Source organism: Argentina silus, assembly GCF_951799395.1.
Source record: "Argentina silus genome assembly, chromosome: 15".
NCBI lineage: Eukaryota > Metazoa > Chordata > Actinopteri > Argentiniformes > Argentinidae > Argentina > Argentina silus.
In genome coordinates this window covers 377,235-405,165 of record NC_139669.1, presented here as the reverse complement: position 1 = coordinate 405,165, position 27,931 = coordinate 377,235, and the positions used below count along the sequence as shown (strand labels likewise).

Genomic DNA, 27,931 nt, shown 5'->3' with positions numbered 1-27,931 from the left:
TACACCTTCTCATGGTGGAGGTGGTGGAACACCTGTACACCTTCTCATGGTGGAGGAACACCTGTACACCTTCTCATGGTGGAGGAACACCTGTACACCTTCTCATGGTGGAGGAACACCTGTACACCTTCTCATGGAGGTGGTGGAATGGTGTGGGGAATGTTTTCTTGGCACACTTTGCGCCCGTTAATACCAATCAATCATCTCTTGAATGCCACAGCCTATTTGAGTATTGTTGCTGACCTTGTGCATCCCTTCATGGCCACAATTGACCCATCTTCTAATGGCTACTTCCAGCATGATAATGCACCATGTCACAAAGCAAAAGTCCTCTCAAACTGATTTCATGAACATGACAATGAGTTCAGTGTTCTTCAGTGGCCTTCCCAAGTGTTCCTAATAAAGTGTTATATATACACATTTATATATATATATATATATATACACACATATATAATAATAATAATAATGATAATAATATATAATCATATTCCTCCCAGAAATAGTTACCATGGTGTTGTCACCCACTGAGTCTTGGAGTCTTTGTGCTGGGCCAGCTCCAAGATCCTAAGAGAACGTTTAAATTGATTACCAGCTGTGACGTTGACCTTCTCACTACAGAACAAACCCAGCCTCAATGCCACAGTAGAACCTTGCTCTCTGCACACCAGTTTCATCTTAAAACACAAGAAACTCATAAAGGAGAGGAGCACCTGTTAGATGGACAGGCCCTGGACTGAACCCCTAGAAAACACAGGATAAAAAAATAATCAGAATAAAAATGCATTTATTTTATATAGCGCTTTTCTCAGGACTCAAAGACACCACACTCCACAGACAGAACAAGAACAGATAGATAAATAAAAAGTAAATCCAAAGCAGTCAGTAAACATAACAATACAAATAGTTAAAGATTAACAGCAAGTTTAAAATGGCTTTTGAGGGATTGTTTGAAGGATAGTTCTAAGACTGACATCGCTCGACACAGAAAGTATAGAAAAGTAGTTAATTCATCAAAACATGATGAGCATTCTGCCCTCACCTACCTGTTCTCCCAGACACCATGTCACCTGGTAGAGAAGGTTTCTATACAGCAGCTGAATGACAGGCTGGACTATCACGGCCCATGTCACAATGCTCTTTGTCGTTGCTATGACACTGGGAGTCCCTAGCAACTCATCACATGGGCTGGAGAGGTTCTGGTGTTTGAGACTCAGGGTGACACGTGACGCCTGCCTCTCCAGGGAGCTCATCTCCCATCTCAAGACTTCCGACACACAGGAAGTCTTGTGAAAGGTGATATGGCCCCAGCGGGGAGGGACGCCTGCACCTGCAAGTATTTATAGTGAAGCTGTATTTGAAAAGGATTCCAAAAATAAACGTGGTGGACATGTCAACTGGATATCGACAGCTATACTGAGATATGACATGTTTCTAATGTTTAAGTTTACGGCCTTCTAAATAACATGAAGAACTGTGATATAAAGGAAACTGACAAACAGTTTAATAACAAGGTTTTTTTTATTAACATTAAAAATTACAAACTTTTGCTGTGAGAAGTGGTTCTTTGGCATCCTCTCAAAATGCTTTAAAATAAATGTTTGGATCAATTCAGTTCTATAAATATCAAACTGGTTTAAGAAAATATAGGCTACCTTGACAGCAAGCTCCCTTTTAAGACCAGCGTCATTACGCAAAATATCACATCAATAATCTCTGTACCTTGAGAGGAAATGACTGGCGCCTTCATCGTACTGTCAGGCAGCAGTACCAGTACCACTACGCTCTGCTAGGTAACACCATCACCTGCTCCATAGCGCTAACTAAAATATCTCTAAGGACTACAAACCCCAGCACTTAGCCAACAAAATGACTACAAACCCCAGCCCTTATGCAATGAAATCCACAACAAACATACAGGGCTGGTTTCCCAGGCACAGATTAAGACTAATCCAAGAATAAAAGGCATCTTCTATGAAGATTTTCCATCGAACGTGTGATTAAGTCCAGGATTAGGCTTTATCTGTGTCTGGGAAACTGCCCCACAAATCTAGTGGGGTCCAAATCTAGATTCCTTGCCTCCTCTCTTCTCGCCTGCTTCCTAAAACACACTGGAGGAGAAGATTGGAGGTTCCTCCCCTCTGACCTTCCATTGGACGAGAGGGTCTGAGGTTCCTCATCCAGAGTGATGACAGATACATCGTAAGTCGGTGGGTGGGTGGGTGGTGTTTGTAGTGTGTGTGTGTGTGTGTGTGTGTGTATCTCTATATCCGGTCGTAGACCGCCTGGACGATGAGGTCGCGTGCGTCCTGGACGCCGTGATTGACCTCTGCGTCGCCCTTCTTCACGTAGGTGGCGATCAGGAAGAGCTTTCGCTGGTCGCCTGCCTCCTCCAGGGACAGGGCCTCGTGGAGCTCCGTGATGCTGCAGGCCCCCGGGACGTCCTGGAGGGGCGACACACACACACACACACACACACACACACACACACACACACACGCACACACACGCACGCATGCACACACACACACACACACAGGCACCAACACACACGCAGGCACGCACACACGCAGGCACACACACACACAGGATAGGTTAGAGGTTAGAGGTTAGACACTGGGACAGGTAGTGTATCTCCTCGTGGTGTTTGAGTAGCAGATAGGCAAAGCATGTGGAGAAATTCTCAGGCATGGATCAAATGAGAAGAGAAAGTGTGTGTGTGTTCTTGGTCTCTACCTGCTTGTGTGTGTGTGTGTGTTCTGCGTTTCTACCTGCTTGTTGGCCAGGACCACCAGGGGCAGGAGGGGGTCTGTAGACAGCAGGTGGTGGAGATGTTCCTTGGCCAGGGGGAAGCGGTCAGCGCAGGAGGAGTCCACCACAAACACCATCACCACGGCCTTGGACATGTACCGCCTCCAGTAGGCCCGCAGGTTCTCAGAGCCCCCGACTGGAGGAGCACACGTCAGTGAGGGTTAGCACTGCAGGGTTCTCCCCGGGAGGTCTGGACAGCAGGGCGCGGGATTGCATCATCAAAACTACGAATTGCGTTTATTCGTGACAAAATGCGGCAAAAAATACCAGCTAAAACGCTGAATTCCCTGAGGAACGTCAGAACGCTTTCGTCTTTAAACAACAATGTCGTTGGCGGTCAAAGATAGTTACTCCATCATGACTAAATGTATGGTTTAATTTGCCTTGGAAATGTTTACATAGTGACACCACCAAGTTCACAGCAGAAACAAACCCTCTTCCATTCTTGGGGAGAACCCTGCTGTTAGCTTCACTTAACAATCACACTTTGTTTACATTTGAGTGGTCATGTGATGACACAGGAACGCCAGAGTGTCGTTCGAGACACAGCTCTGTGACGGTCTCCGTTTTCCACAAGGACAGGGGGGAGACTGGGGGTGCAGAGGACAGGGGGGAGACTGGGGGTGCAGAGGACAGGGGGGACGGTTTACTGTCCCTACCCATCACTGTTTACAGCCGGGGTTCCAAACCACCTCCACTACAGGTAGACAGCAGTGGAGACTTAGTCCATTCCATGCATTGCAATGAGCCCCTGTCCTCCGATGTCTACCTCCAGCAGCCTCCCCTGGTGTTCTACCTCCAGCAGCTTCCCCCAGCCTCCCCTGGTGTTCTACCTCCAGCAGCCTCCCCTGGTGTTCTACCTCCAGCAGCCTCCCCTGGTGTTCTACCTCCAGCAGCCTCCCCTGGTGTTCTACCTCCAGCAGCCTCCCCTGGTGTTCTACCTCCAGCAGCCTCCCCTGGTGTTCTACCTCCAGCAGCCTCCCCTGGTGTTCTACCTCCAGCAGCTTCCCCCAGCCTCCCCTGGTGTTCTACCTCCAGCAGCCTCCCCTGGTGTTCTACCTCCAGCAGCCCCCCCTGGTGGACAGTGAGGAGCGCGGTACTTACTCTCTAGGAACTCTATCTGCAGGTCCTCTCTGTTGATGGAGACGGCGTTGAAGCCCTGGGTTGGCGCCACATCCTGCTCCAGACTCCCCGAGGCGAAGCAGTGGAGCAGGCTGGTCTTCCCTGACCCGTCTAGACCCAGCACCAGAACCTGCTTCCCTGGGGCCTTCTCCTGGGACCAGGGGGAGGGGAGATTTTTTCTTTATTTTTTCTATTCTAGTTTTTTTTTTGTGGGTATATTATTACTATGAATAAAATGCACTGCTTTGGCAACATAGTTTTTTCTTTACCTGTCATGACGATAAAGCTTACTTGACTTGAATTGAAAATTGAGAGGGAGGGGTAGATAAAGAGGGGTAGAGAGAGAGAGGGAGAGGAAGAGAGAGAGAGATAGAGATAGCAAGAAAGAGACCGGGCACCAAACAAACATCAATGATGTATTCAGGCTTAAACTCTCCTGTGAAATGTTCTTTCAGCTGTTAGAATTGATACGGGTCATGAAATTAAATATCTCTGGAACATTCTTTGATCCTTCATCAGCTGTAGGTGTGTGCAGCTTCCAGATTAACTCTGCATGTCTCTGCTTCCAGGTGGCCTGGGCCTCGGCCAGCACATCCTGTCTACTCAGGCCAGGGGATTAAAGTAGGGTAACGCCCAGAGCGCCCGCCCCCCAGGGGCAGGGCAACCGGGCTTTAGCCTCGGTAGTTTCCTAACAGGCGTGGTGGGCAGCGCCCCACTGCTTTGCATTTGACGGACAGCGTTAGAGTTAGAACATGAAATGCACCCACCCACCCCTCCATCCATCCTGTCACATAAACTGTTTACTGGGGCTGCAGAAGAAGAGAGTTTTAGTAACCTTTCACTTCCTCACATTTAAATAAACAACAACATTCAGAAATATCTTAATATTCCATGTAAAAGTCACAAGTACGACCTTCTGCTAACATGTCTGAAAAAAAGCAGACATTTGCGCCCTCTTGACCCTCTTTGCTTTTCAATCAAAATTATTAAAATAATGACTCAAATCAAAACAAATCTACATTTATGAAACAATGCTTTGATTTACAAATGAAGGTTGAAGTCGTCAATTCAGACTAAAACACAGAGGCAGAATCACTACAGGCTGGTTTCACTTCGTCAGGGTATTGGTCCACCCTAGGGTCCAGAATTTTACATGGTCAGGAAAAACTCTGGCCTGTAGGAAATCTAAATTTCGCTTCTGGACCCAAAAACCACTTGTGGACCTGTGGCACCACCTCTGGTCACACCATCACAGCCTGCAGTCAGATCTGCCCCTCTCTGCCCCAGACAGTCTGCCCCTATCTGCCCCAGTCAGTCAGATCTCTCTGACCTCTCTGCCCAGACAGTCTGGCAACACTGAAACGTCCAACTCGTTTGGTTATTACCCAGTTATAGACGGCAGGAGGACCTCCTGGTTATTACCGAGTTATAGACGGCAGGAGGACCTCCTGGTTATTACCGAGTTATAGACGGCAGGAGGACCTCCTGGTTATTACCGAGTTATAGACGGCAGGAGGACCTCCTGGTTATTACCCAGTTATAGACGGGAGGAGGACCTCCTGGTTATTACCGAGTTATAGACGGCAGGAGGACCTCCTGGTTATTACCGAGTTATAAACGGCAGGAGGACCTCCTGGTTATTACCCAGTTATAGACGGCAGGAGGACCTCCTGGTTATTACCGAGTTATAAACGGCAGGAGGACCTCCTGGTTATTACCGAGTTATAAACGGCAGGAGGACCTCCTGGTTATTACCGAGTTATAAACGGCAGGAGGACCTCCTGGTTATTACCGAGTTATAAACGGCAGGAGGACCTCCTGGTTATTACCGAGTTATAGACGGCAGGAGGACCTCCTGTTGATTCCGAACTACTTGGCCTACTTTAGTTCCCCTGTCAGTCGGTCAGTCAGTCTGTCGGTCAGTCAGTCTGTCGGTCAGTCAGTGTTGTCTGTGGGTGTTTTGGTGGCTTGTAAACTACTTTTCTACACATTCCGACTTCCTCGACATCGCTTTTCAAGATGGTGACTTCAGGCCATTTCCAATAGCAACACAAACACAACAACATTAGCATGTTAGCTGCTGGCCCCGGGACGGTACCTCTGCTCTCTCTGCTGCCTGCGGCGCTGCAACCACCTGTTCCTCCGGGAGAGGTTCTTTAACCCCCTGTTCCTGCAGGAGAGGTTCTTTAACCTCCTGGTCCTCCAGGAGAGGTTCTTTAACCTCCTGGTCCTCCAGGAGAGGTTCTTTAACCCTCTGGTCTGTCGGTTCTGACTCGGCCGGTTCTGGAGTAGGTTTCTTCTTTGGTTCAGGTTGAGGTTTTTCCGCCGAAGACGCATAAGTCCAGATAAGGTATGCTGCTCCCCCGGCCAGCGCCAGGCCCGCGGCCGCGACCCCGGCGTGTCTGAGTCCAGGCATGTCGGACAACAACGTTACAACAGTTAAAACCCGCGTGTTTCACATGTCTTCAGACGTCGTAGTCACTCCCACAGAGCTACCAGGAGTTAGCATCGTCCGTTTACTACCGGGGGGATTAGACGACAGGCTCCTCAGCTACCGGGGGGATTAGCCCGACGACAGGCTCCTCAGCTACCAGGGAGTTAGCATCGTCCGTGTCCCACCGGGGGATTAGCCGACAGGCTCCGCTTCTCAACGCGATATCTCCTCTGGAGGAACAAGCGAGCTAACGCCAAGATTAGGCTAAGCTAACATCATAGCAATGGAGCTCATCTCAAAACAAGGAAACGTGACAGACTAGAGACACAGGAACCAACCGTTTCACTTTCACGAACTAGGGTAAATATACTCTAGTAAAACCCTGTGGCTACAGTCAGTCGGTCGGTGGGTCGGTCAGTGTTGTCCTCTTCCCGGTCGGTGACGGTGAGAAGCGTCTCCTCTCTGACTGACATGAAGATTAAACCTCCTACTGTCCTCTTCTACACAATACATCATCATCATCATCATCATCATCATCATCATAATACACTTTATTTATATAGCACCTTTTTAAAACAATGTTACACAGTGCTTTACAAATAGATAAAACAGATATGCAAATAAAAACAAAAATAAAAGTAGAAAAACTGTCAAACACAACACATTAAAAAGAGTAAGGGCAACATCAGTTAAAGGCTAGTGTATAAAAATGAGTTTATGATTATTCTGTCTGTGCTTTTGACTCCTTCATGTTCTCATTCATTTCTCCACCCAGTCCTCTAGAGGGCGCCACATACCAGACCACTGACAGGACGGACACAGCCACACTTCCAATGACAATATTTTCAGTCCTTGTGCCTTTTATCAGGGGAGCCAGCTGTGCACTATTGCCATGCCACACCACCAGACTGTCATCTGTTTTATGCTTTTTTGATAACCCAGGTATGGAGATGTTTTTGGTGCCATTCTGTAAATATCACATACACTCACTGAGGACTTTATTAGGAACACCTGTACACCTTCTCACGGTGGAGGTGGTGGAATGGTGTGGGGAATGTTTTCTTGGCACATTTTGGGCCCGTTACCAATACCAATCAATCATCAATGAATGCCATGATAATGCACCATGTCACAAAGCAAAAGTTGTCTCAAACTGGTTTCATGAACATGACAATGAGTTCAGTGTTCTTCAGTGGCCTTCCCAGTCACCGGGATCTGAATCCAGTAGAACACCTTTGGGATGTGGTAGAACGGGAGACTCACAGCTTGAAAGTGCACCTGAAAAATCTGCAGGAATTATGTGATGCAACCATGTCATCAAGGCCCTACCCAGTATTAGTATAGTGTTCTAATAAAGGGAGGTCCTACCCAGTATAGTAGTTTACCTCTAATTTAATTAATGTTTTCAGGGTCACCATGACAGCTGAAATAAGCCCCTGTCACTGGGAGTTGACATCTGCATCATGCTCACTGCCTTTACAAGCTACTGTCATGACTTTGGTCTGGATGAGAAGTCCCTGAGGAGGCTATCAGAGAGAGTCAATGTGCCGGTGAAGGAGCTGAAAGCTGCAATGAAGTCGGACTTTGCAGCTGGATTCACACTGAAGGTGGTGGTGAGATTTGGGACCTCGGCAGTAAATACATTGCGTTGTAGCGTTGTTCGCCCTCTGCTGGCGGGGTTTTGCCACAACACATAACATCTTGAATGAGGGACTGAGTGAAACGTCTGATGCAGCTGAGCGACGTTTGACAGAGCAGGTTTACCATGATATCAGAGAGAGTTAACAACTAAAATGGTATAATAGCTTCCAGAAAGATGATAAAACAAAGGCTATCCAACTGATATTGCATGTATACTTGTTACATTTCTTGTCTTAAAAAAACATTTTGAATCACGAAATATCCAGCATTATATCCAGTATATTTTATGTTGCTGCACTTTGACTTGACTTGCTGCTTTAAAATAAATGATGTGTGCAGCAGGATGTGTCTATTTGCCAGTGAAAGAACCAGTTGGGTGAGGTGGTGATTTTCCATGGTAAGATAATCATCTAGCAGAAAGACATGACTTCCCTTTACCTCTGAAACCTCCCAACCTACAGTAACATGTTCTTATCAAACTGCTAAGATGACCAACCAGATCTGGAGAGGCGTGTCGCTGTCTGTGACCAGAGAATGTTCACTGAGGTTGAACTGAGGCAACAACTAAAGAGGGTGTCAGTAAAGGTTACATTAGTCAGAGTTCATCCTCAATCTCCTCTCCTCTCTCCCTGTGTGACCTGAATGTTGAGCTGTATGATCATAGAGAGATCCAACTTTTATTTCATGTTAACTTAAAAGGAGCCTCCAGTTAATCACTGACATTGTAACTTGTTTAATATCAGAATTAAATACCACCTCTGCAATTGAATCAGTATTTCTCTACTGTGGACATTCACGTTAGGTTGTTGTTCATCCGTCAATGCCGTCTGCTGAATGTTCCTTAACAATCGACAGTTATAGGAAAGACAAGAATATGTCAGTTGTCCAAAAATATGGTCATGGGTAATAATAATAATAATAATAAATGTAGCCAGTTAGTGCAAGTGTTACGACATGACAAGAAAACACCCGACTTCCCTCTCCTCTCCTCTCCTCTCCTCCCACACTGACACTCAACAGGTTTCTAACAACGTCTCCGTCATCTACTCCAGAGTCGTTGTGAGGTTGAACTGCACTTCCTTCTTACTAGACTTTTCTAATGGAACTTTATTCTGCTATAAAAAGCTGTATTTTGTCCCCTTTAAACACCGCGGCAGACCAGTATTCCATCTCATGCAATTCACTTGGACTCATTAAGTTCTACACCAAGTCCTCCAGAGGGCGCCATACGCCGGTCTTAGAGGGGAAACAACACATGAGAAAACATGACAATCCTACAGGAGGTTCAACAGGTGAATCACACTTCCAGAGACCATTTACAGCTAACATAAGAGAACATCATATACATGAAAGGGATGGATATTGTTATTAAGACATGTGTACACATCTGTATGATATATACTGAAATGTATGCACTCACTGCAATGTAAGTTGTTTTGGATAAAAGCATCTCCTAAATGGCATATATTATTATTATTACTGTAAGTCTGTGCATGGGCACAGTAGTTAATTATCTCAGATTTATAGTGACCAGTGACCATCGTAACAGTTACAACAATTAATTGAGTTAATCTCATGGTTTGCTGAGATGAGTCACAAATTAATCGCAATTTGGATTTGGTTTAAAGACAGTTCATTTGTTACTGGTTTAATTCTCACCGTGGCAGTAGTTAACACCCCTGACATGTTTAGGTAGAGGCTTAATTTTAAAAGATTTATTCAAACAATTCCCTCAGATTAAATTGTGTAATTCATCTGACCCTCCACCCCCATAGGTCCGTTGATGCCCGTTGACGGGAACACAGAGGCCATCGAGTCTGTTGTCCTGGAACCTTGTTTATTAAGACATGACAAATGGGACTCATTTCATTGGGCCAAAAATCCAAAGCTTTCATTGTGGCAAATGTGCAGGTGACCTACTGCTACCAGAGGATTAAAACGTGACGTTGTACTTTAGTCTACAACGATGCAGGGGTTTAAAAATAAATATACTTTAACTTTGCATACACAACTTTTTGGTTGATGACAAGGTCAAGTGATAGAAATTGAATGGGTGAGCAGAGGAAATGAGATTACAGTCAAGAGCCATATTCAGATATTCAGGCCCAGAGAAAATAACACAAACAGAATATTTCTTCTGCACAGGAGGTATGTGTTATAACATGAGAGACCCATCTCACCTTCAAACACAAACACAAACAATGTCTCTGACCGTTTCCAAAATCTGTTCTTTCCATTGTTAAAAATAAGTTTCCTCAAACCAAGGAGGTAGTGGGCGAACATTGGGGCCTTTTACTCAGATCCTCTCAACCTACACAACAACTAGACGTTGTACACAGGTGTTTGGATGGTACAAAAAAAAAAGAAACAAAAATCCACTTTAAAAATAATTAGAAAGCTCATGATTCTGTGACTTCCAGACCAGGTGTTGGGTCAGTCTCTGTGTCTCCTCTGCTCCGGCGGAGCTGCTGCTGCTGTTGGTGTTGGTGTTGTAGTTGTTGTAGTAGTTGATATTGTTGGTGTTGTAGTTGTTGTAGTAGTTGATATTGTTGTTGTTGTTCTGTGGAACTACCAGCCTCCCTTCCCTCCCTTCTTCTTCTTCTGTGGTGCCTTCTTGCGGGTGGCGCCCGAGGCCGTAGCAGGCTTCTGCTGGCGGGGGGGCACCACGCTGGGGGCGGGGGCCGAGGCCGAGGCCGACCCCGGGCGGGGGGAGGTGGGGGGGCTGCTGGCGATCTTACTGGCGTCCCTGGAGGAGGAGGAGGGGAAGAGAGGAGAGGAAGAGATCACGGTGGTCAATGATGGGCTTATTGGTGAAGGGTCGGAGGGGGAAAAGTGGTCATAGGTCAACTTTAGAGTGCCGCAGCTGAAAGTAAATAGTGGCCTAGAATACAGAAGCTTTACTTCAGATTCTGACTTTGGTGAACTACTGCTCTGTTTGACACGCTTTGCTTCAACACAGTCCTCTTTGTCTGAGGTCATATGTAGCTGCCCAGCATGAATTAGAGAAGAGTTTCACTCCTTCATGTTACATCGTGGGACGCAGAGAGTTTGTGGCCCGCAGGTCCATCATTGGTCAAAACCAACAGGTCAACGAGGTGTAATTTAGACACATTGGGGAATCATGGAGAGGCGCATCGCTTCAATGTTGTGCAACTTTTCTCTCATAGAAGACAGGATATGTACCGAAGTCAGCACTAGGAAACAACTTAGAAAGAGAGAGAGAGAGAGAGAGACAGAGAGAGAGATCTTACAGGTCAGCGGCGGCTCCTGAGGTGGCTCCCTGCGTTCCCTTTCCCACCACCTCCTTCTTCTTGCCCTTCTTCCGGCCTCTGTAGTAGGAGCGTTCCCGCATGGGCAGCCAGCGCTCCAGGTCGGCCGGCGCCTTCATCTCACAGTTCTTGGGAAGTTTTCCTGAAGACAAACAGGGATGAGACTGGTTGAAAGGATCCCGTTACCTTAATAAGACAACTCTGCCGGTTGCAAGTTTAAACAAATCTAATGTCTATTGCAGGGGAGGCTGGTGGAGGCAGAATTTGGAGGACACACTAAATAAAAAGAATAATAATAAGAAATATAAAAAGAATCTCACACACTTTAGACACACTAATACTGAATTTCTATAAACCAGGAGAAATCAAAGCTTATTTGTCAGGTGAAGTGGTACAATCAGCTTTACTTGCTTTCAAATGTAAACAAACCAGTTCAATGTAAATTACAATGAGCCCGTCCTCCGAATTCTACCTCCTCCAGCCTCCCCTGCTCTACTGCCAAGGTAACTCAGCGATGCCCCCAGACATACCCTTCTTCCTCTTCTTCTTCTTCTTCAGATCTCCCTGGCTGTCGAGACACAACACAGAGCAGAGCGTTACAGAAATCTCATCAACGGCTGAAAAAACAACAGTATTGCCTTGTGCAAAGTGTGTCCTTTGTGTCCATGTAAATAATAAGCATGGAATGTTAGAATTAGGGAAGTGCAGTATACAGCCTTTCACTGAGAGATCTCTAAGATGACCCGCACTTCAAACAGAACAGAATCCACCCAAACCACAACCAGGCCTTCAGATCAGATCAGAACGGTTCTGTAGTGTGAACAGGGTACGTGTGTGTGTGTGTGCGCCTCCTCACCCCTGCTCTGCGGCTAGGCTCTCCCCGCCGGGGACCTTGGCAGCCTTCTTCCTGACGTAGTTGGCCCCGTGGGAGTTCTCCAGCTCGTCCACGTCCAGGTTGAAGGCCATGGTGTCTGGGGAGGGCAGGTGCTTGCTGAGGCTGGCGCACGCAAGCTAAGGACACAACGCCATACGCTACCGTGGAAACAGCACCAGACTACGCCGGACGTTACCGTGGAAACGACACCTGAGACGTTCACACGGGTCAAACCTACTCTAACTCTCTACATAGAAACATCAGAACAATCCAGAGAGGACGCTCATGCAGACCTGTAGTGAACGGTTTGGACCGTTAAATAAATAATAATGAATTAATACCAGAACATTAATTAATTCCAAATTGAGGTAAAACAGGTTGTGGTCCTCATGTAAGGATACGACTTGGCCTTGTCGGTGTCCACCAGGGAGTACGCAGAGATGAGCTGGGCCAGGGTGTGGACGTCTGCGGTGTTCTGCCTGCAGCACAGGGAACACAACGGTACATTAAACCTCCCACCCCTGTGTTAGCCTGCTGAGCTGAAGCCCAGGCCTTGAACAGAGATGGTGGAGGAGGCTCAGAGCCTGACTGACTTCCACAGCTGCTCCAGGTCACTGATGGCTTCCTTCTTGCGTCCGTACTTCAGTTTGAAGTCTGCAGCCTCCCGCACCAGACCCAGGTGGACAGAGGAACCAGGCTGGGGGAGGGAGGGGGGGAGAGAGACATGGGTGAGACAGGGAGCTGTGTAGAACAACACACTTGACACTCTAGGTAGTGGGTGTTCCAGAACTCTTGGCAGTTGGTGAGTTGAGATAAGATTGCGTAGCGTAATGTAACGTAGCATAGCATAATGTAGCGTAGCATAGCGTAGCTTAACGTAACGTAGCATAGCGTACCTGCTCAGCCTGGTAGAACTGGATGGCCTGGCTGAAGACGTCCATGGCGCTGTCGATGTCTTCCTCATGGCTGTACATGGTCACCAGGGCTGAGATCTGGGGACAGCCACCACGTTAGTCACCGCTCTCAGAGACCCAGAGTCAGATCACCTCATGATGAATAACCAGGGCAACATCGCGGGGTGATAGGAACCTACCATTCCTTGTTTGTGTTTGAAGTCTTCAATGGACCGCAGGATGTCACATGCTTTTGTGACGTGACCTTCAGAGGAAACACCAATTAAGGATTATTATGAATTATTCATTCAGAATTTGTAACTTTTTTGTTGTTGTTGCACTTCTAATTTGTACAATCTTATAAGTTAAAATGTCATAAGTCTCTTAAACATTCACAGTCTGGTGGCCTGGGGGGGTCCAGTGGTCTGGTATCAGTACCCTGGCCTGGGGTGGTCCAGTGGTCTGGTACCAGTACCATGGCCTGGAGTGGTCCAGTGGTCTGGTACCAGTACCATGGGCAGCGGTGGTCCAGTGGTCTGGTACCAGTACCATGGCCTGGGGTGGTCCAGTGGTCTGGTACCAGTAACATGGCCTGGAGGGGTCCAGTGGTCTGGTATCAGTACCATGGGTAGGGGTGGTCCAGTGGTCTGGTATCAGTACCATGGGTAGGGGTGGTCCAGTGGTCTGGTACCACAGCCTACAGTGCACACATCCACCCATGTGGGCATGGGTTAGAACCCTGCCGACACACCCTCTTCTCCTTCCTTCCTGTCTTTCTCTACTGTCTTTAACCAATAAACACAGAAAAATACAAGAGTGGGCCGACCCCACTCCAAAACACAGCCTTTAAAAACAACACAACTGAACCATTCAGACTCAGTCAGGTGTTTGGAGGTGAAGGCTGGAGGTTCAGCGGTGTGAGTGGAGAACGGTACCTTGAGTCAGATAGAGCTGGGCCATGGTCAGCTTGATACCAGCAGCACTCTCTGGGTGCTGGTCTGAGAAACGCTTCAGAGAGAGAGAGGGGGAGGGAGAGAGAGAGAGAGACAGAGAAGGAGAGAGGAAGAGGGAGAGAGAGGGAGACGGAGAGAGGGAGAAAACCCAAGTTAGTGCTGTGAATACCAAGGCTGCTGTGGCAGTGGTAGTAAACCTGTAACAGCTCTAGACTGTCCTGAAATACAGGGACGATGTAACTATGTAACGATGTAACTATGTATAAGAAGGGTTGGAACCAATCTGAACAAAAAACAACATTTGGAAATCATTTTGATTTCAAATCTGTTGGCATAAAGAGCCTGCTTCCTTTTCTCAACAGTCTTGGAAGGTACTGGGGGTGGTAAACATGGACATACGGTATGTGTCTATGTGGATCTAGAGTAGGGTTCTGGGTGGTAGATATATGTCTGGGAATGTGGTAGATAATATTGTGTTGGGTGGCAGGGGTAGTTACCTGGAGCAGCTCGAGGGCCTTGGTGTGCTGCTTCTCTCTGCAGAGCTGAGCCACCTGGATCAGAACCGGTCTGGGGTGACCTGGGTTCTGGGCTTGGAGCCCTGACGACAGCTTCCTAAACTGGTCTGCCTGGGTGCGGGGGGCGCGGGGGGTGAGATACACAGATAAGGAGACTAAATTAGTAGTGGTACACCTGGTTGGTGTAGATGGCCAGCAGGGTTAGGGTCAGGGTGATGTCATACCTGGTTGGTGTACATGGCCAGGAGGGCCTTGTTGAAGTCGATGGCCTGGAGCTGCTTCTTGGCCAGCTTGTACTCCACACCGTCTGCGTTGGTCAGCTTAACCTTCTTCTTAGAGTCAAACACGTTCTGGTCCTGAGAACAGACCAGAGGGACCAACAGCCTTCAGGGGTGGGGAGTACATTTACATCATTTAGCAGACGCTTTTATCCAAAGCGACTTACATTTGTCTACGTAAGTGAATCAACTCTACATCATCATCAGTAAAGCCTTTAAAAAGATCAATCCATCGGCAGTCACAGCGCTGTAAGAAGGAAGAAAAGGGTTTTTTTGGGGCTCAGGTGATCTGACGACTCCACGGTTGCAGTCAGCAGGGCAACAACCGTTCAGATAGAAATACATCATGACTAACAGACATGCCTCTCTGATAAACACAGGAGCAATCATATCAGCTCTATTTACGATATTTCTATCTGCAATGTTGCAATGAGCAACTAGGTTTCAGGGTCACATCCTGCAGTAGGTTTCAGGGTCACATCCTGCAGTAGGTTTCACCCACCTTGTTTATTGTGATGATGTTGTTGGCTGTCACAGCAAGCAGTCCCACATCTGATGGCCTGGGGGTGAACACACACACACGATTAATGTCACTCTCCCTCTGCTACATTTCAAGTGATTCATAATACATCTGGGTTCTCCACAGGAGTTTTGAACATATATGATATTGAGTAAGTCATGAAATAAGGACTCATGTCAGCGAAGTTCATGGTATTGATACAGCGCAGTTCATTTATACACTGCGACCCCCCCCCCCCCCCCCAGAACACACAGTCCAGCAAAGCAGTCGACTCACTTGAGTTTGATGACCTGGTTGTAGAGCTGCAGCGCCTCCTCTGTTCGTCCCTGGAACTGCATGACGTAGGCCATCTGAGAGTGGATGACAGCCAGTTCCGACTCGATGTCCTCCTCCGTCACATCCTGGATCAGAGACAGGACACACTTCACTCCCACCACAGACTGGACAGCACGGGCCGGTTTCCCAGACACAGATTAATCCTCATCCTAGACTCAAAAAGCATCTTCAATGGAGATTCTCCACTGGAAGTGTGATTGAGTCCAGGACTAGGCTTCATCTAAGTTGTATATCAATTGATCACTCGTGTATTTGGGGGGGGAGGTTCCTGAACACAGACTAAGATCGATAGACAGCTCATATCTATGTCTGAGTCTATGACAACAGAGGATGATTCTCTGACCAGTGATCACAGGAGGTTACTCATTTGACAGTTTACTCGTGTTCAGTGCAGTTGAAGGGTAACACGTCTGAATACTCCAACAGTCGAGGCTCAGTGGAATTGCCAGTTGCTCTGCTAGTGTAAACAACTGCCTCAAGAGTGTGAGCTTTGATGTTCCCCAGCTACACAAATCAGAACCAGAGAGGAAACTACAATACTCACAGAATCTTCTGACAAGGAAATCCGGCAAAGCTCTGAAAATCAACAACATTAACCATGAAAAGTCAAATAAATAAGTGTACAAACGACTGACCCAAACTACAGGTCACTATAACAGATGAATTGTGATTGTGATGAGACTGTGGTTGTCACCTTCTGCTTGCCGTAGCTTATTGAGGGCCTCTGTGAGTTGTCCCTGACCAATCAGAGTACAGGCAGCATTGTAGCAGAGCTCGTAGGTCGTCTCTGGCAGACCCAGATCCTCCTGAACAGAGGAGGAACACAACATGGTGAGGACAGTTAACACCAGGGGAGGCTGGGACACACACCAGGGGAGGCTGGGGGAGGTAGAACACCAGGGGAGGCAGAACACCAGGGGAGGTTGGGGGAGGAAGAACACCAGGGGAGACTGGGGGAGGCAGAACACCAGGGGAGGTTGGGGGAGGAAGAACACCAGGGGAGGCTGGTGGAGGTAGAGATCGGAGGAGGGGCTCATTGTAATGAATGGAATGAGGAATGTTATCAAACACGTGTTTCCGCCTCCACCAGACTCCTCCCATTCCTCCCTCCGTTCCAGGCACCACCACAACCCACAACCACACAGGATTACATCTAAAAACCAAAATGGACGGCCCAGCCCAGCCCACCCTGAATCAGCTGTCAGAATGTCTGGCTGACCCGTGGAGAACGTACCGGTGAGGCCTCCTCCCAGGTGCTGAGCGCAGCCACCACAGCAGACAGGTTGGTCTTCCTCTCCTCCTCGTACTCGTCCTGGGAGTTCCTGATCAGGTCCTTGTAAACCACTGCACACTCGTCATACCGCTCCAGTCTGTACAGCTAGCCAATGAGGAGAGAGAGGGGTTAGTCCAGTCTGTAGAGCTAGCCAATGGGCCTTAATATAGTTCATATACAATAATAATACACACAACTGATCATGGTGAGCTGCAAATGCAGCATCATACCATGACACACCACTGATTCTAACGAAAGGAAAACATACTAACATCACTGAGAAAACCATTCAACCAGCAACTCTTCAGCCATAAGACACTAGTCCCCCACAAGTCCCTAGTCCCCCACTAGTCCCTAGTCCCCCACTAGTCCCCAGTCCCCCACAAGCACGGCCACCTCAGGTCGTCCCTGCTGGAACACGCCGTCTCACCACTTGGCCGTAGAGCTCCTTGAGCTTGTCGTCCTGTTGGACGACTCCTTCGATGGTCTTCAGGGCGCTCTCCACTCTGTTCAGACGATACTCACAGTACGCCTTCTCAAAGACCAGCAGGTCGCTGAGGAGCAAAGGGATGACAAAGAGGAGGGTTCCACACTCATCAACGCGGTGGTCTGGATGTGACTGATGGATGAGACTGATGGATGTGACTGATGGGTGAAACTGATGGGTGTGACTGTTTGATGTTGATAGTTTATTGTAGAGCAGTATCTAGAGATTCAACATCTCTACCGGATCGCAGATCTCGGCCTATCCTATCAGATCGCAGATCACTGAACACTTAGGTTGTGGGTTTAATTCCTGCTGGGACCATATGCTGAAAAATGTATGCACTCACTACAATGTAAGTCGCTTTGGATAAAAGCGTTGGCTAAATGGCGTACCATATTATTTAATTCCTACTCTGTTCTCTACTCATATGCATCCACCATGGTTGCTGTACCAGTGGTGGAAGGTGACAATGTGAGTAGAAATGCTCCTCCCCAGCCCAGGATGGTTCAGGTTGACCCTGTAGAGTGTGAAGCCCGGTACGATAAGAACTCCAGTCCAAGTCAACGTACCTGCCGAGGACTTTAGAGAACGTGTTCATGACATTCAGAGCCTCTTTGAAACTTCCATTCTGGACCAGGCACACAATCTTACAGTGAAGCGCGGTTACGTCTTCCTTCACCTCGTGCAGAACTGGAAAGGAGAAACGAGAGAGAAAGAAAAATTAAAGAAAATTAAGAACACAATCTCTCCCTCTCTAGCTGTCTCTCTCTTACACACACACACACACACACACACACACACACACACACACCTGGTTGTGTGTACAAGGCTGAGTCAGAATCAGTGAGTTCAATAACTTAACATTGTGCACGTTTGTGATTGACAGTGATAAGGGTTTCTGTGAGGGATATTGTAGGTGAAGAAGGGTTTCTGTGAGGGATATTGCGGGTGAAGAAGGGTTTCTGTGAGGGATATTGCGGGTGAAGAAGGGTTTCTGTGAGGGATATTGTAGGTGAAGAAGAGTTTCTGTGAGGGATATGCGGGTGAAGAAGGCGATCGGAGGCGACATGGCCCTGGGCCGCAGCTCAACACCGCAGCTCAACACCGCGGCTCAGCCGGCTAAAGGACACGTAATCACTGTGGTTTCAGGCACTCATGACAAACGCGTCTAGGAGACACCTAGGGGAAATATTACGACAATGCTACTCCGCTGTTAATTGTGACTAACAATAAGGTGAATAATAATGAAATGTTTCAGCAAAATGTGTTAACAGCGAACTACTTTACTTTCGCTATCTTGAGTGCTAGCTAGCTCTAGCTAACAGCTGCGACCTGCAGCCCGGGTGATGTTTGCTAGCTGGGTTAGCCTGCTGGTTAGCTCGCCGTCAGACAACCCGGACAACTTCTTCTGCATGACAGTGAAGAACAGTTTGAACAAGAATCAGATCCTACTTTTGTTAACAGCTTTCAGAGCCCGAGTGAAGTCTCCGTTCTGTCCGCAGCGGTTGACTTCAGTCCAGAGCGAAGCCACGGCTGCTCCTCCGCCCGCCATCTTCACAGCTCTGCGACGCGGAACACGACGCAGCCTTCCGGGTCGAGCAGCACGACCACAACACCAGAACTCCTGATGTTAACTACAGACTCTTCTGATTACTCTTCTGATTACTCTTCTGATTATTCTTCTGATTATTCTTCTGATTATTCGCTACAATGCATTTACCGTGGCGCCTATAAGCTATATATGTATTTCATCTAGAGTGATTTGCATTGCCGGCATTTATTTGACATTGAAACATGTTTTAAAACCCACATTTTGTACAAATGTCACTTAAATATCAACACATATGAAGTATTGTTAGTGTTTAGACAGTTATCTTTCGTACATCATGAATAAATACAGGTTTATCACAGTTTTATTTATTTATTACGTTGGGACGTTTATTTTGAAGAAATTCAGAAATTCCGCGACCCAGAAGTACTTCGTTAATGTCGCTGAAACGACCTAGATAAAGAAAAGCAAATAAAGTATTCAAATAAACTAATAACATACAAGCTCCCAATGCATTTGCAAACAACAGCAAATAAATAACATTTATCAGTGTGTTGAAGAGTTGCAACTGTCAATACCAGTGTAATTTGTATAATTTGAGCTACAATTCATTTTGATCACCACACTGACATTTACAGGCAAAATGATAATATATCAAATCTCTCTCCGCCGTCCGAAGTAAATCTATCAATGCACACTGGTCGGTCAAAAAATACTGACATTCAAAAGTCTGATTATTGTCTGTGTAATAAATAAAAAGAAAGAGAGCTGATTAAGTATATATATTATTTCTGGGGCTGTAGTTGGGCGCAGGCGCGCCGCCGCGCCGCCGCGCCGCGCCGCGCCGCCTCCTCTGACAGCAGCTCCTCGGCTGGACCACTGCTGTTGTTGTCGCTGTCCACGGCGCTCTTCAACCTTATGTCCAACAGAAATGGCCGGGATTAAAGGTGAGGTTGATGCTTTCTTTGTTTTTAATACCTAATCAACTGGATTCCAACATAATTCATCCATCACGCTGATTCTTACTGATGTCGATGAGAGAGACGAGGGATGGAGGAGCTGCTCACCAGCAGTCAGAGGGGTAGCCATGTAGCCATGTAGCATGTAGCCTGTAGCCTGTAGCCTTTCACTGCCGTGGACGGGTTAGCAGGCCAGCTAGCCATCTAGCAGCATTACCAGTACAGCTGTACTAGCTAGCTACCAAAGATTACCTCCTGATAAGCCCCGAATGGGACCTGGGACCGCAGACCATGCTGTCTGATTCCCATTCCGTTCCGTTCTGTAGTGTTCTTTATTTGATTCCGTTCTGTTATAATCTCTGGTATTATACAGCCACGGATGCCTTTGATGCGTTACTGTAGTGCTGATGCTCTCACCCCCTGGCTGGTTATAACTACTCTATTACAATAGTCCCTATTGTCTGGTCAGGGGAGCGGCTGCTGCGATCTGAGCTCTGCTCGTCATTCATATCAATCCGTCAAGACCAAGAGTAGTGGAGGGAGTAAAGTTCCAGCAATAAAACCTCAAAGATAGACACTGTGAAGATGAGGATAGATAGACACTGTGAAGATGAGGATAGATAGATAGATAGATAGTTAGTTACTGTAAAGATGAAGATGGATAGCTGAATAGGTGTAGGTTAAATAGCTGCTGCACCAACAGTATGTAGGTTAACTGCTAGTCAGCTTTCAGTTGACTACAGATGTGTGTAATAGCTGGCTAATGCCATCTGAGAATGTTGGGGGTCTCCACACCTAATCCCTGAGAATGCTGGGGGTCCCCACACCTAATCCCTGAGAATGCTGGGGGTCCCCACACCTAATCCCTGAGAACTTGGCCCCACGTGTGACATCATCTGATACATCACATGATCGCGTTCTCCCAGAGCCTGGGCAGGATCAGATGATCGGTTACGGCCTCAAGACTTAAGCCTCCCATGAATGAACGCACACACACTATCACCAGGGGAGGCTGGAGGAGGTAGAAATCTGAGGACGGGCTCATTGTAATGCATGGAATGGAATGAGGAATGGTGTCAAACACGTGTGTCCTCATTCTGTTCCATGTATTACAATCAGCCTGTCCTCCGATTTCTACCTCCACCAGCTTCCACTGACCCACACACACATTCTTTAAGAACCTCTGTATTTTCCCATGGTGATATGTGACATACTAACTATCTGTCTCCTCTCCTCCTCTCCTCCCCCTCCTCCTCCTCTCCTCCCCCTCCCCCCCCTCCTCTCCCCCTCCTCTCCTCCTCCTCCTCCCCCTCCTCCTCTCCTCCTCCCCCTCCTCCTCCTCTCCTCCCCCTCCTCCTCCTCCTTTCCTCCTCTCCTCCCTGCCCTCCTCCTCCTCTCCTCCACCTCCTCCTCCTCTCCTCCTCCAGCTCTGATCAGCCTGTCCTTCGGTGGGGCCATCGGCCTCATGTTCCTGATGCTCGGATGTGCTCTGCCAGTCTATGAGTAGGTATCTCTCTCTCTCTCTCTCTCTCTCTCTCCCCCCCTCTCTCAGTCTGCCGCCTGGCTCCTTCCAGGCCTTCATAATAGACAGGAATGCTCTCTAGACTCTGGGTGGATCTCAGCCTTTCAGCCTCTCTCCACTCCTCCCTCTCAAAGCCCATTGGAGGAGAATAGTCTGAGGGGAGGAACCTCAGCTCTTCTCCTCCAATGCTTTTTGAGGAGGAGGCGAAGAGAGAGGATGAGAGGAATCGAGGAAAGCCTTTTGATAAATCACCGTCTGTCCTTATCAGTGTTAAACTGATAAGAGTGACCTTCTCTCCCCACAGTAAATACGGGCCCTTGTTGATTCTACACACATGTAAAAGAATGTGTTCTAGAATCTTGTCTAGTGTTGATTCTAGAACACTTGATTCTACACTACTACACTATGTCCTTGTGTGTGGATATTGGAACACACCTCTGTCCAGATGTAGTGGAGGTGGTTACCCTAACTAAAGACACAGTACAATATACACCCTAACTAAAGACACAGTACAATATACACCCTAACTAAAGACACAGTACAATATACACCCTAACTAAAGACACAGTACAATATACACCCTAACTAAAGACACAATACAATATACACCCTAACTAAAGACACAGTACAATATACACCCTAACTAAAGACACAGTACAATATACACCCTAACTAAAGACACAGTATAATATACACCCTAACTAAAGACACAGTATAATATACACCCTAACTAAAGACACAGTATAATATACACCCTAACTAAAGACACAGTATAAATACAATTCTGGAAGCCCACCTCATACTAACCAGTAGTAAACTAATGTAACCTCTCTCTCTCTGTCTCTCTCTCTCTCTCTCCCTCCCCCCCTCCCTCCCCCTCTCCACAGTAAATACTGGCCCCTGTTCCTGCTCTTCTTCTACATCCTGGCTCCCATCCCCTACTGCGTCTCTCGGAGGGTAGTGGACGACACAGACTCAGCCAGCAATGCCTGCAAAGAGCTGGCCATCTTCCTCACCACGGGCATCGTCGTCTCCGCCTTTGGCCTGCCCATCATCTTCGCCAGAGCTGACGTCGTAAGTGCACACTCCCTAGTACCCTTCCTAGTACACCTCCTAGTACACCTCCTAGTACACTCCCTAGAACCCTTCCTAGTATACCTCCTATTACCCTTCCTAGTACCCTTCCTAGTACACCTCCTAGTACCCTTCCTGGTACACTTCCTAGTACACTCCCTAGTACCCTTCCTAGTACACTTCCTGGTACACTTTCCACTATACCACCTTTTAGGCTACACTGCCTGAAACATGTACTTTTGGAGTCTTGGTGTAAATAATAGTATGTGTCTACATGTGATCAGGGAGAAGAGACCTTGGTCTCCCCTGAATGAAGAAGAGGACAAATAAAGAATGAAATATGCTAAACTTCATGCAGATATAATCTGCATATTCATACACAAAACATGATTAAAGCAGCTCTCAGAAGGCTGTCCATCCCTTCCTCTGGTGGAACCACAGATTGCAGATTCTAGTGAGGTGTTATTGACTGAATTATTGGCGTTGTCGTGTTTCAGATCGCCTGGGGGGCGTGTGCGCTCGTGCTAACAGGCAACGTGGTCATCTTCGCCACCATCCTGGGATTCTTCCTGGTGTTCGGATCCAACGACGACTTTAGTTGGCAGCAGTGGTAAAACTAAGGGGGGGGGCGGGGCGGGGGCCCCCAAGTCTGAACTGTTTTTATTACTAGCATTGTTATTATTATTATTATTATTATTATTATTATTATTGTTATTGTTATTATTATTGTTGTTGTTATTATGATTACTATTATTGTCATTTCTTGTTATTTATATGACCGCCCATCCATTGACACATGAACCCAGTGCAATAATCTGTTTTAACGGAGAGAGGATCTGACTTCAGGCAGGCGGTGGCGCTGTCTGACCCTGTCTGTCTGTCTGTCTGACCCTGTCTGTCTGTCTGTCTGACCCTGTCTGTCTGTCTGTCTGGACCCTGTCTGTCTGTCTGACCCTGTCTGTCTGTCTGGACCCTGTCTGTCTGTCTGTCTGACCCTGTCTGTCTGTCTGTCTGTCTGACCCTGTCTGTCTGTGTGGACCCTGTCTGTCTGTGTGGACCCTGTCTGTCTGTGTGGACCCTGTCTGTCTGTCTGACCCTGTCTGTCTGTCTGACCCTGTCTGTCTGTCTGACCCTGTCTGTCCGTCTGACCCTGTCTGTCTGTCTGACCCTGTCTGTCTGACCCTGTCTGTCTGTAGCTCTGCGTCTGTGAGGCCGTGTACAGGCTTACCTAGGAGTGTCGCGATCAAATTATGTGATGTCATCATAACTGCTGATCTTATCTGTGCAAAAGTGCAAATATTACCAGAGAATGTCATCCTGCCCCGGCCTCTGGTTGGCTGAGGAGGCCGGTCCATGCAGTAGCTAGCCTATCAGATGGTGTTTTAGTGGTATGATAGGTTGGAGGTACCAGTGATGTCAGTCCTCTGGCAGAGAGGGTGCAGACTCCAGAGGCAGATTGGTCAGTGTCCGCCAGGGGAGGCTGGCGGAGGTAGAAATCAGAGGACGGGCTCATTGGAATGTGTCGAACGGAACGAGGAACGGTATCAAACACCGTGACGTGTGTCTGATACCGTTCTTCATTCCATTCCATGCATTCCAATGAGCCCGTCCTCCGATTTCTTCCTCTGCCAGCCTCCCCTGAAACCATGAGGCTCCTGACTGAAACCTGAAGACCCTAACCCTACAGAGCCGGTAGATGAGTGTTTGTAAGGGATACTATCCATGACTGAGCTAAATATGCTAATATGATACTGGCCTCGCAAACTTGCCGTTTTGTTTTTGCTTAGCTTAGCATAGAATCTGTATCTGCCAGTTAGAAAAACAAAGTCGGCCTATAACAATTACCGTACGGTGACTGTGCTATCTGTGCTCTCACTGGTTGCTCAGAGGCTCCGAGCGAGGTTTAGAAATGATACAAATGTCAGCTCAGGATTTGGGAGCGTCTGTTGGTGAAGCCCTGGCCTAAGTCCAGACCTGAGGAGACTAGGCTGCTTCTCGCCTGGCCAGAGCCTCCGAGAGGCCTCAGCATGCATGTAGCATAACCTGGGCGTTCATCTGAGTGATCCAACTGTCATTATGTTAGTGGACCGCTCTGCCCCGTCTTACAGAAGAACATCATGTTTCGGTCCAGATTGACTACAACCTCTAGGTTTAATATACCTGAATATATTATTATATATATATATATATATATTACATATTGTTGAGATATATTCGATATACTGAACCTAGATGAAACTACAACTGTTCTAAGATGTACTCACACATCCTCTGCCTGAAGGAAACGTCAGCTCTAGAAGTAGGCCTTTTAGAAGTAGGCCTTTTAGAAGTAGGCCTTTTAGAAGTAGGCCTTTTAGCCTGAACTAGGTTCAGAGTAGTGGTAGGTCTGCGTAGGTCAGACTCCAGCCCCTGTCCTAGTCCCAGATCTGCAGGGCCACAGCCTGGTCCAGCTTGGGGAGTCTGCTGTTACATTTAAGTGAGTTAGCGGTACAAAGCTGTTCTAGCTACGAGAAGCATTAAGCATGTGTAGACCCACGTGCACTGACCCACGTGCACTGACCCACGTGCGCTGTCCGATAGTCAGTCGGGGTGGAAGGGGGAGTGTTCATGTTGTTTTGTGTTTTTGTTTGAGTTTTTTGTTGGATGGGGCATCTGTCTTTGTGAACAGTGGTTTCTGGAAGAATCTTTGAACAGAATATTCTCTAAATTGTACTCAGAAGCACTGATGATTCCTTCACCTCTTTACCTCCGTCTCTCTCTCTCGCTCACCCTGTTGTTCTTCTTTTCCTGTCTTGTCTTCCAGAGACCACTGCCCCCGGGGAGGTATTACTGATTGTAATTAACAGTATGATAATCAACACTTAGTTTTATTTGCAATTTGTTGTTTTAGCTGACAAGTTCACATGCGTCGTTATCAGTCTGATAACGAAGGTAATGTTACAACTGATGTCCTGTATCTCTCTTGTCCTTTTACGTAACTTTAACAGACTGAAACTGGAAAACATTTAAACTAAGTAACCACCATGTCCACCTTCACCATTAGCGATGGTTTCTCCACAATGTTGGGATAAGCACGGTACTCCCTAGTAGTATTAGAATCTGCTGAAGTGTGTTTTGACCAGATAACAGGTGTGTTTGTTGATATGTCTATATTCTGTTTAACACCGATGCGTTCTCTGGTTGCTGTCATCGTAGGATGGGTTCATCACGTGTCTGTTTTTTTTTTTGTGAAAGATTATGTTTTTGTTTCTCGCATCTGGAAGGAAAGATGGAATATTGTATTTATTCATTTAGCCGGGCGCTCGGTGGAGATGTCCGACACCATTTTCTATCGAGGACGTTTGTGTTGAAGTAGAGGTCAGAGGTCAGCATGGTGGTTTTTTTCTTTCTTTCTTTCTTTCTTTTTTTTAAAATAAATGCCATTTTTGAACATCCTTGCCTCGTGTTGATTGTGCATGGGTCTGGAATGTCCTCCGATTTCTACCCCCACCGGCCTCCACTGATCACTACTTACTGAAGTAACAGGCCTTCTGCCATCACAGGAGGAGCCGTCCCTGTCCTGTGGGTAAGCACATCATGGACTGTGGGTTAGTAATCAGCCTCACCACAGGAGAGGATGTAGTCAAGTGTGGACAGGAGAGATAGCTGTGGTTTGTCGCCCCCTGCTGGAGAGGAGTGAACACGTCAGGCTGAAGAGAAGGTGAACCGTCATAGAAACAGGAGGAACTGGCTGATTCTGATCTCATGTCAGTTTAGCGCCTTAAGGGTACAGTAGCAGTGAGTGACAATTCCTCTCTCTCCCCTCTCCCTCTCTGTCCCTGTCTCTCTCTGGGACAGACAAACAGACAGACAGAGAGACAGAGGGGGAGGGACCTCTGTCCCTGTCTTCCTCTCTCTGTCTGTCTGTCCCTCCCTCCCTGCCTCCCTCCATCCCTCTCTCCCTGCCCCAGTCAGATGCCTGTTGTATCTCCCTCCATGCCAGAAGAGGAGTTACACCACCATGCTGTTCACTGTAAACTACCTGACCTCGGGCTGTGTTTTGGTTTGCAGCCACCCAGAGGTGCCTGCTGACTCCAGCCTGGCTGCCTGCTCCAACCTGCCTGACTCACACACTTCCCCTCCCTCCCCTCCCCTCCCCTCCCCTCCCCTCCCCAGCTTCAGCTTCTGTGCCCCAGGGAGCATATTTCATATTTCACATCCACATTTGCATACAACTCTTGTGTCATGGCGACGATCATGTCCAAACACACCGAATAAAGGTTAAATCCTCACTCCATCCACCAACACCCACCAACACCCTGTGGTTGCTTTCCTACTTGACACAGCAGAAAAATAAAAGGTCATGTCAGAGAAACGTCAGAGCCTGTGTGTGTGTGTGTGTGTGTCTGTGTGTGTGTGTTTGTGTGCGTGCGCGTGCGTGCTTACATGTACATGTGTGTCATTGTGGTTGCTAGTACGGTATGGAAATGGGAGGAGTTTGGGGTGAATGCTGGAACATTGTGTCTTGAGGGCGGCCGCTCTGTGGCTTTAAGAGGCAGGTGGTAAATCAGTGACCTGGGGGGGGGGGCGGGGGGGGCTCAGGTGAGGGAGAGAGCCGTGGAGTGACGGAGTCGCAGAGGGAGAAGCGGAGGAGTGAATGAGAGATAGAAGGAGAGGAAGAAGGAGAAGGGGATGAGGAGGTTTTTCCGATCTCACAGGGATGAGGACTTCAACCAGAACCAGTACCTGACGGCCCAGTGTAATCGCCTCACGCAGGAGAAAGGTGGGTCCAATACCACGGTCCTGGTTCCTAGTTACTAGCCTAGCCCAGGGGACAGGTGGGTCTGTGGTAGCCTAGCCCAGGGGACAGGTGGGTCTGTGGTAGCCTAGCCCAGGGGACAGGTGGGTCTGTGGTAGCCTAGCCCAGGGGACAGGTGGGTCTGTGGTAGCCTAGCCCAGGGGACAGGTGGGTCTGTGATAGCCTAGCCCAGGGGACAGGTGGGTCTGTGGAAGCCTAGCCCAGGGGACAGGTGGGTCTGTGGTAGCCTAGCCCAGGGGACAGGTGGGTCTGTGGTAGCCTAGCCCAGGGGACAGGTGGGTCTGTGGTAGCCTAGCCCAGGGGACAGGTGGGTCTGTGGTAGCCTAGCCCAGGGGACAGGTGGGTCTGTGATAGCCTAGCCCAGGGGACAGGTGGGTCTGTGGTAGCCTAGCCCAGGGGAGAGGTGGGTCTGTGGTAGCCTAGCCCAGGGGAGAGGTGGGTCTGTGGACCCCTGGGGTTGGAGTTGAGATTGAGATTGTGTTTCTACACGCGGTTTCTGGTGATCTGGTGGGCTGACCTGTGTCACACTTCACTGTACAGCGACCAGGGGATTGGGTTCAAAGTTCAAACCTACCGACAGATACAATAACTAATGTGGGACTGTGTGCGTGTGCGTGTGCGTG

At 47.9% G+C, this 27,931-nt stretch overlaps 4 protein-coding genes and 1 long non-coding RNA gene across 5 annotated transcripts in view; 3 read left to right on the top strand and 2 right to left on the bottom strand.

Annotated features, from left to right (window-relative positions):
• Positions 1 to 1,508: 1,508 nt before the first annotated feature.
• On the bottom strand, positions 1,509 to 6,482 carry arl9 (ADP-ribosylation factor-like 9). The gene is made up of 4 exons (XM_083686577.1): positions 6,032 to 6,482; positions 3,916 to 4,084; positions 2,772 to 2,947; positions 1,509 to 2,444 (listed from the first exon to the last, which is right to left on the bottom strand). Exons 1-4 carry the CDS (start codon positions 6,347 to 6,349, stop codon positions 2,265 to 2,267), a joined length of 843 nt encoding a protein of 280 aa, XP_083542703.1. The 5' UTR covers positions 6,350 to 6,482; the 3' UTR covers positions 1,509 to 2,264.
• LOC310816401 lies at positions 6,231 to 7,091 on the top strand. The gene is made up of 2 exons (XR_014554647.1): positions 6,231 to 6,443; positions 6,476 to 7,091. It is a non-coding gene; the product is annotated as an uncharacterized lncRNA (long non-coding RNA).
• A 2,900-nt stretch (positions 7,092 to 9,991) lies between these two features.
• srp72 (signal recognition particle 72) lies at positions 9,992 to 18,972 on the bottom strand. Its single transcript, XM_083686576.1, has 19 exons — positions 18,859 to 18,972; positions 17,976 to 18,096; positions 17,350 to 17,473; positions 16,881 to 17,024; positions 16,341 to 16,452; positions 16,191 to 16,222; positions 15,587 to 15,711; positions 15,293 to 15,350; positions 14,737 to 14,868; positions 14,495 to 14,623; positions 13,980 to 14,052; positions 13,245 to 13,309; positions 13,048 to 13,143; positions 12,745 to 12,848; positions 12,553 to 12,630; positions 12,134 to 12,274; positions 11,808 to 11,845; positions 11,260 to 11,419; positions 9,992 to 10,754 (listed from the first exon to the last, which is right to left on the bottom strand). The coding sequence occupies exons 1-19, from the start codon at positions 18,956 to 18,958 to the stop codon at positions 10,577 to 10,579; spliced, it is 2,010 nt and encodes a 669-aa protein (XP_083542702.1). The 5' UTR covers positions 18,959 to 18,972; the 3' UTR covers positions 9,992 to 10,576.
• An 880-nt stretch (positions 18,973 to 19,852) lies between these two features.
• On the top strand, positions 19,853 to 24,041 carry LOC310816399 (leptin receptor overlapping transcript-like 1). Its single transcript, XM_083686578.1, has 4 exons — positions 19,853 to 19,902; positions 21,342 to 21,417; positions 22,324 to 22,510; positions 23,008 to 24,041. Exons 1-4 carry the CDS (start codon positions 19,887 to 19,889, stop codon positions 23,122 to 23,124), a joined length of 396 nt encoding a protein of 131 aa, XP_083542704.1. The 5' UTR covers positions 19,853 to 19,886; the 3' UTR covers positions 23,125 to 24,041.
• A 3,073-nt stretch (positions 24,042 to 27,114) lies between these two features.
• LOC310816589 (uncharacterized protein) overlaps positions 27,115 to 27,931 on the top strand; it is a gene marked incomplete at its 3' end in the record, with an annotated part of 2,605 nt that continues 1,788 nt past the window's right edge. Inside the window, exon 1 of the mRNA XM_083686841.1 lies at positions 27,115 to 27,272. Coding sequence (XP_083542967.1) covers positions 27,182 to 27,272 — 91 coding nt within the window. The 5' untranslated portion in view covers positions 27,115 to 27,181. The remainder of the gene's footprint in view (positions 27,273 to 27,931) is intronic.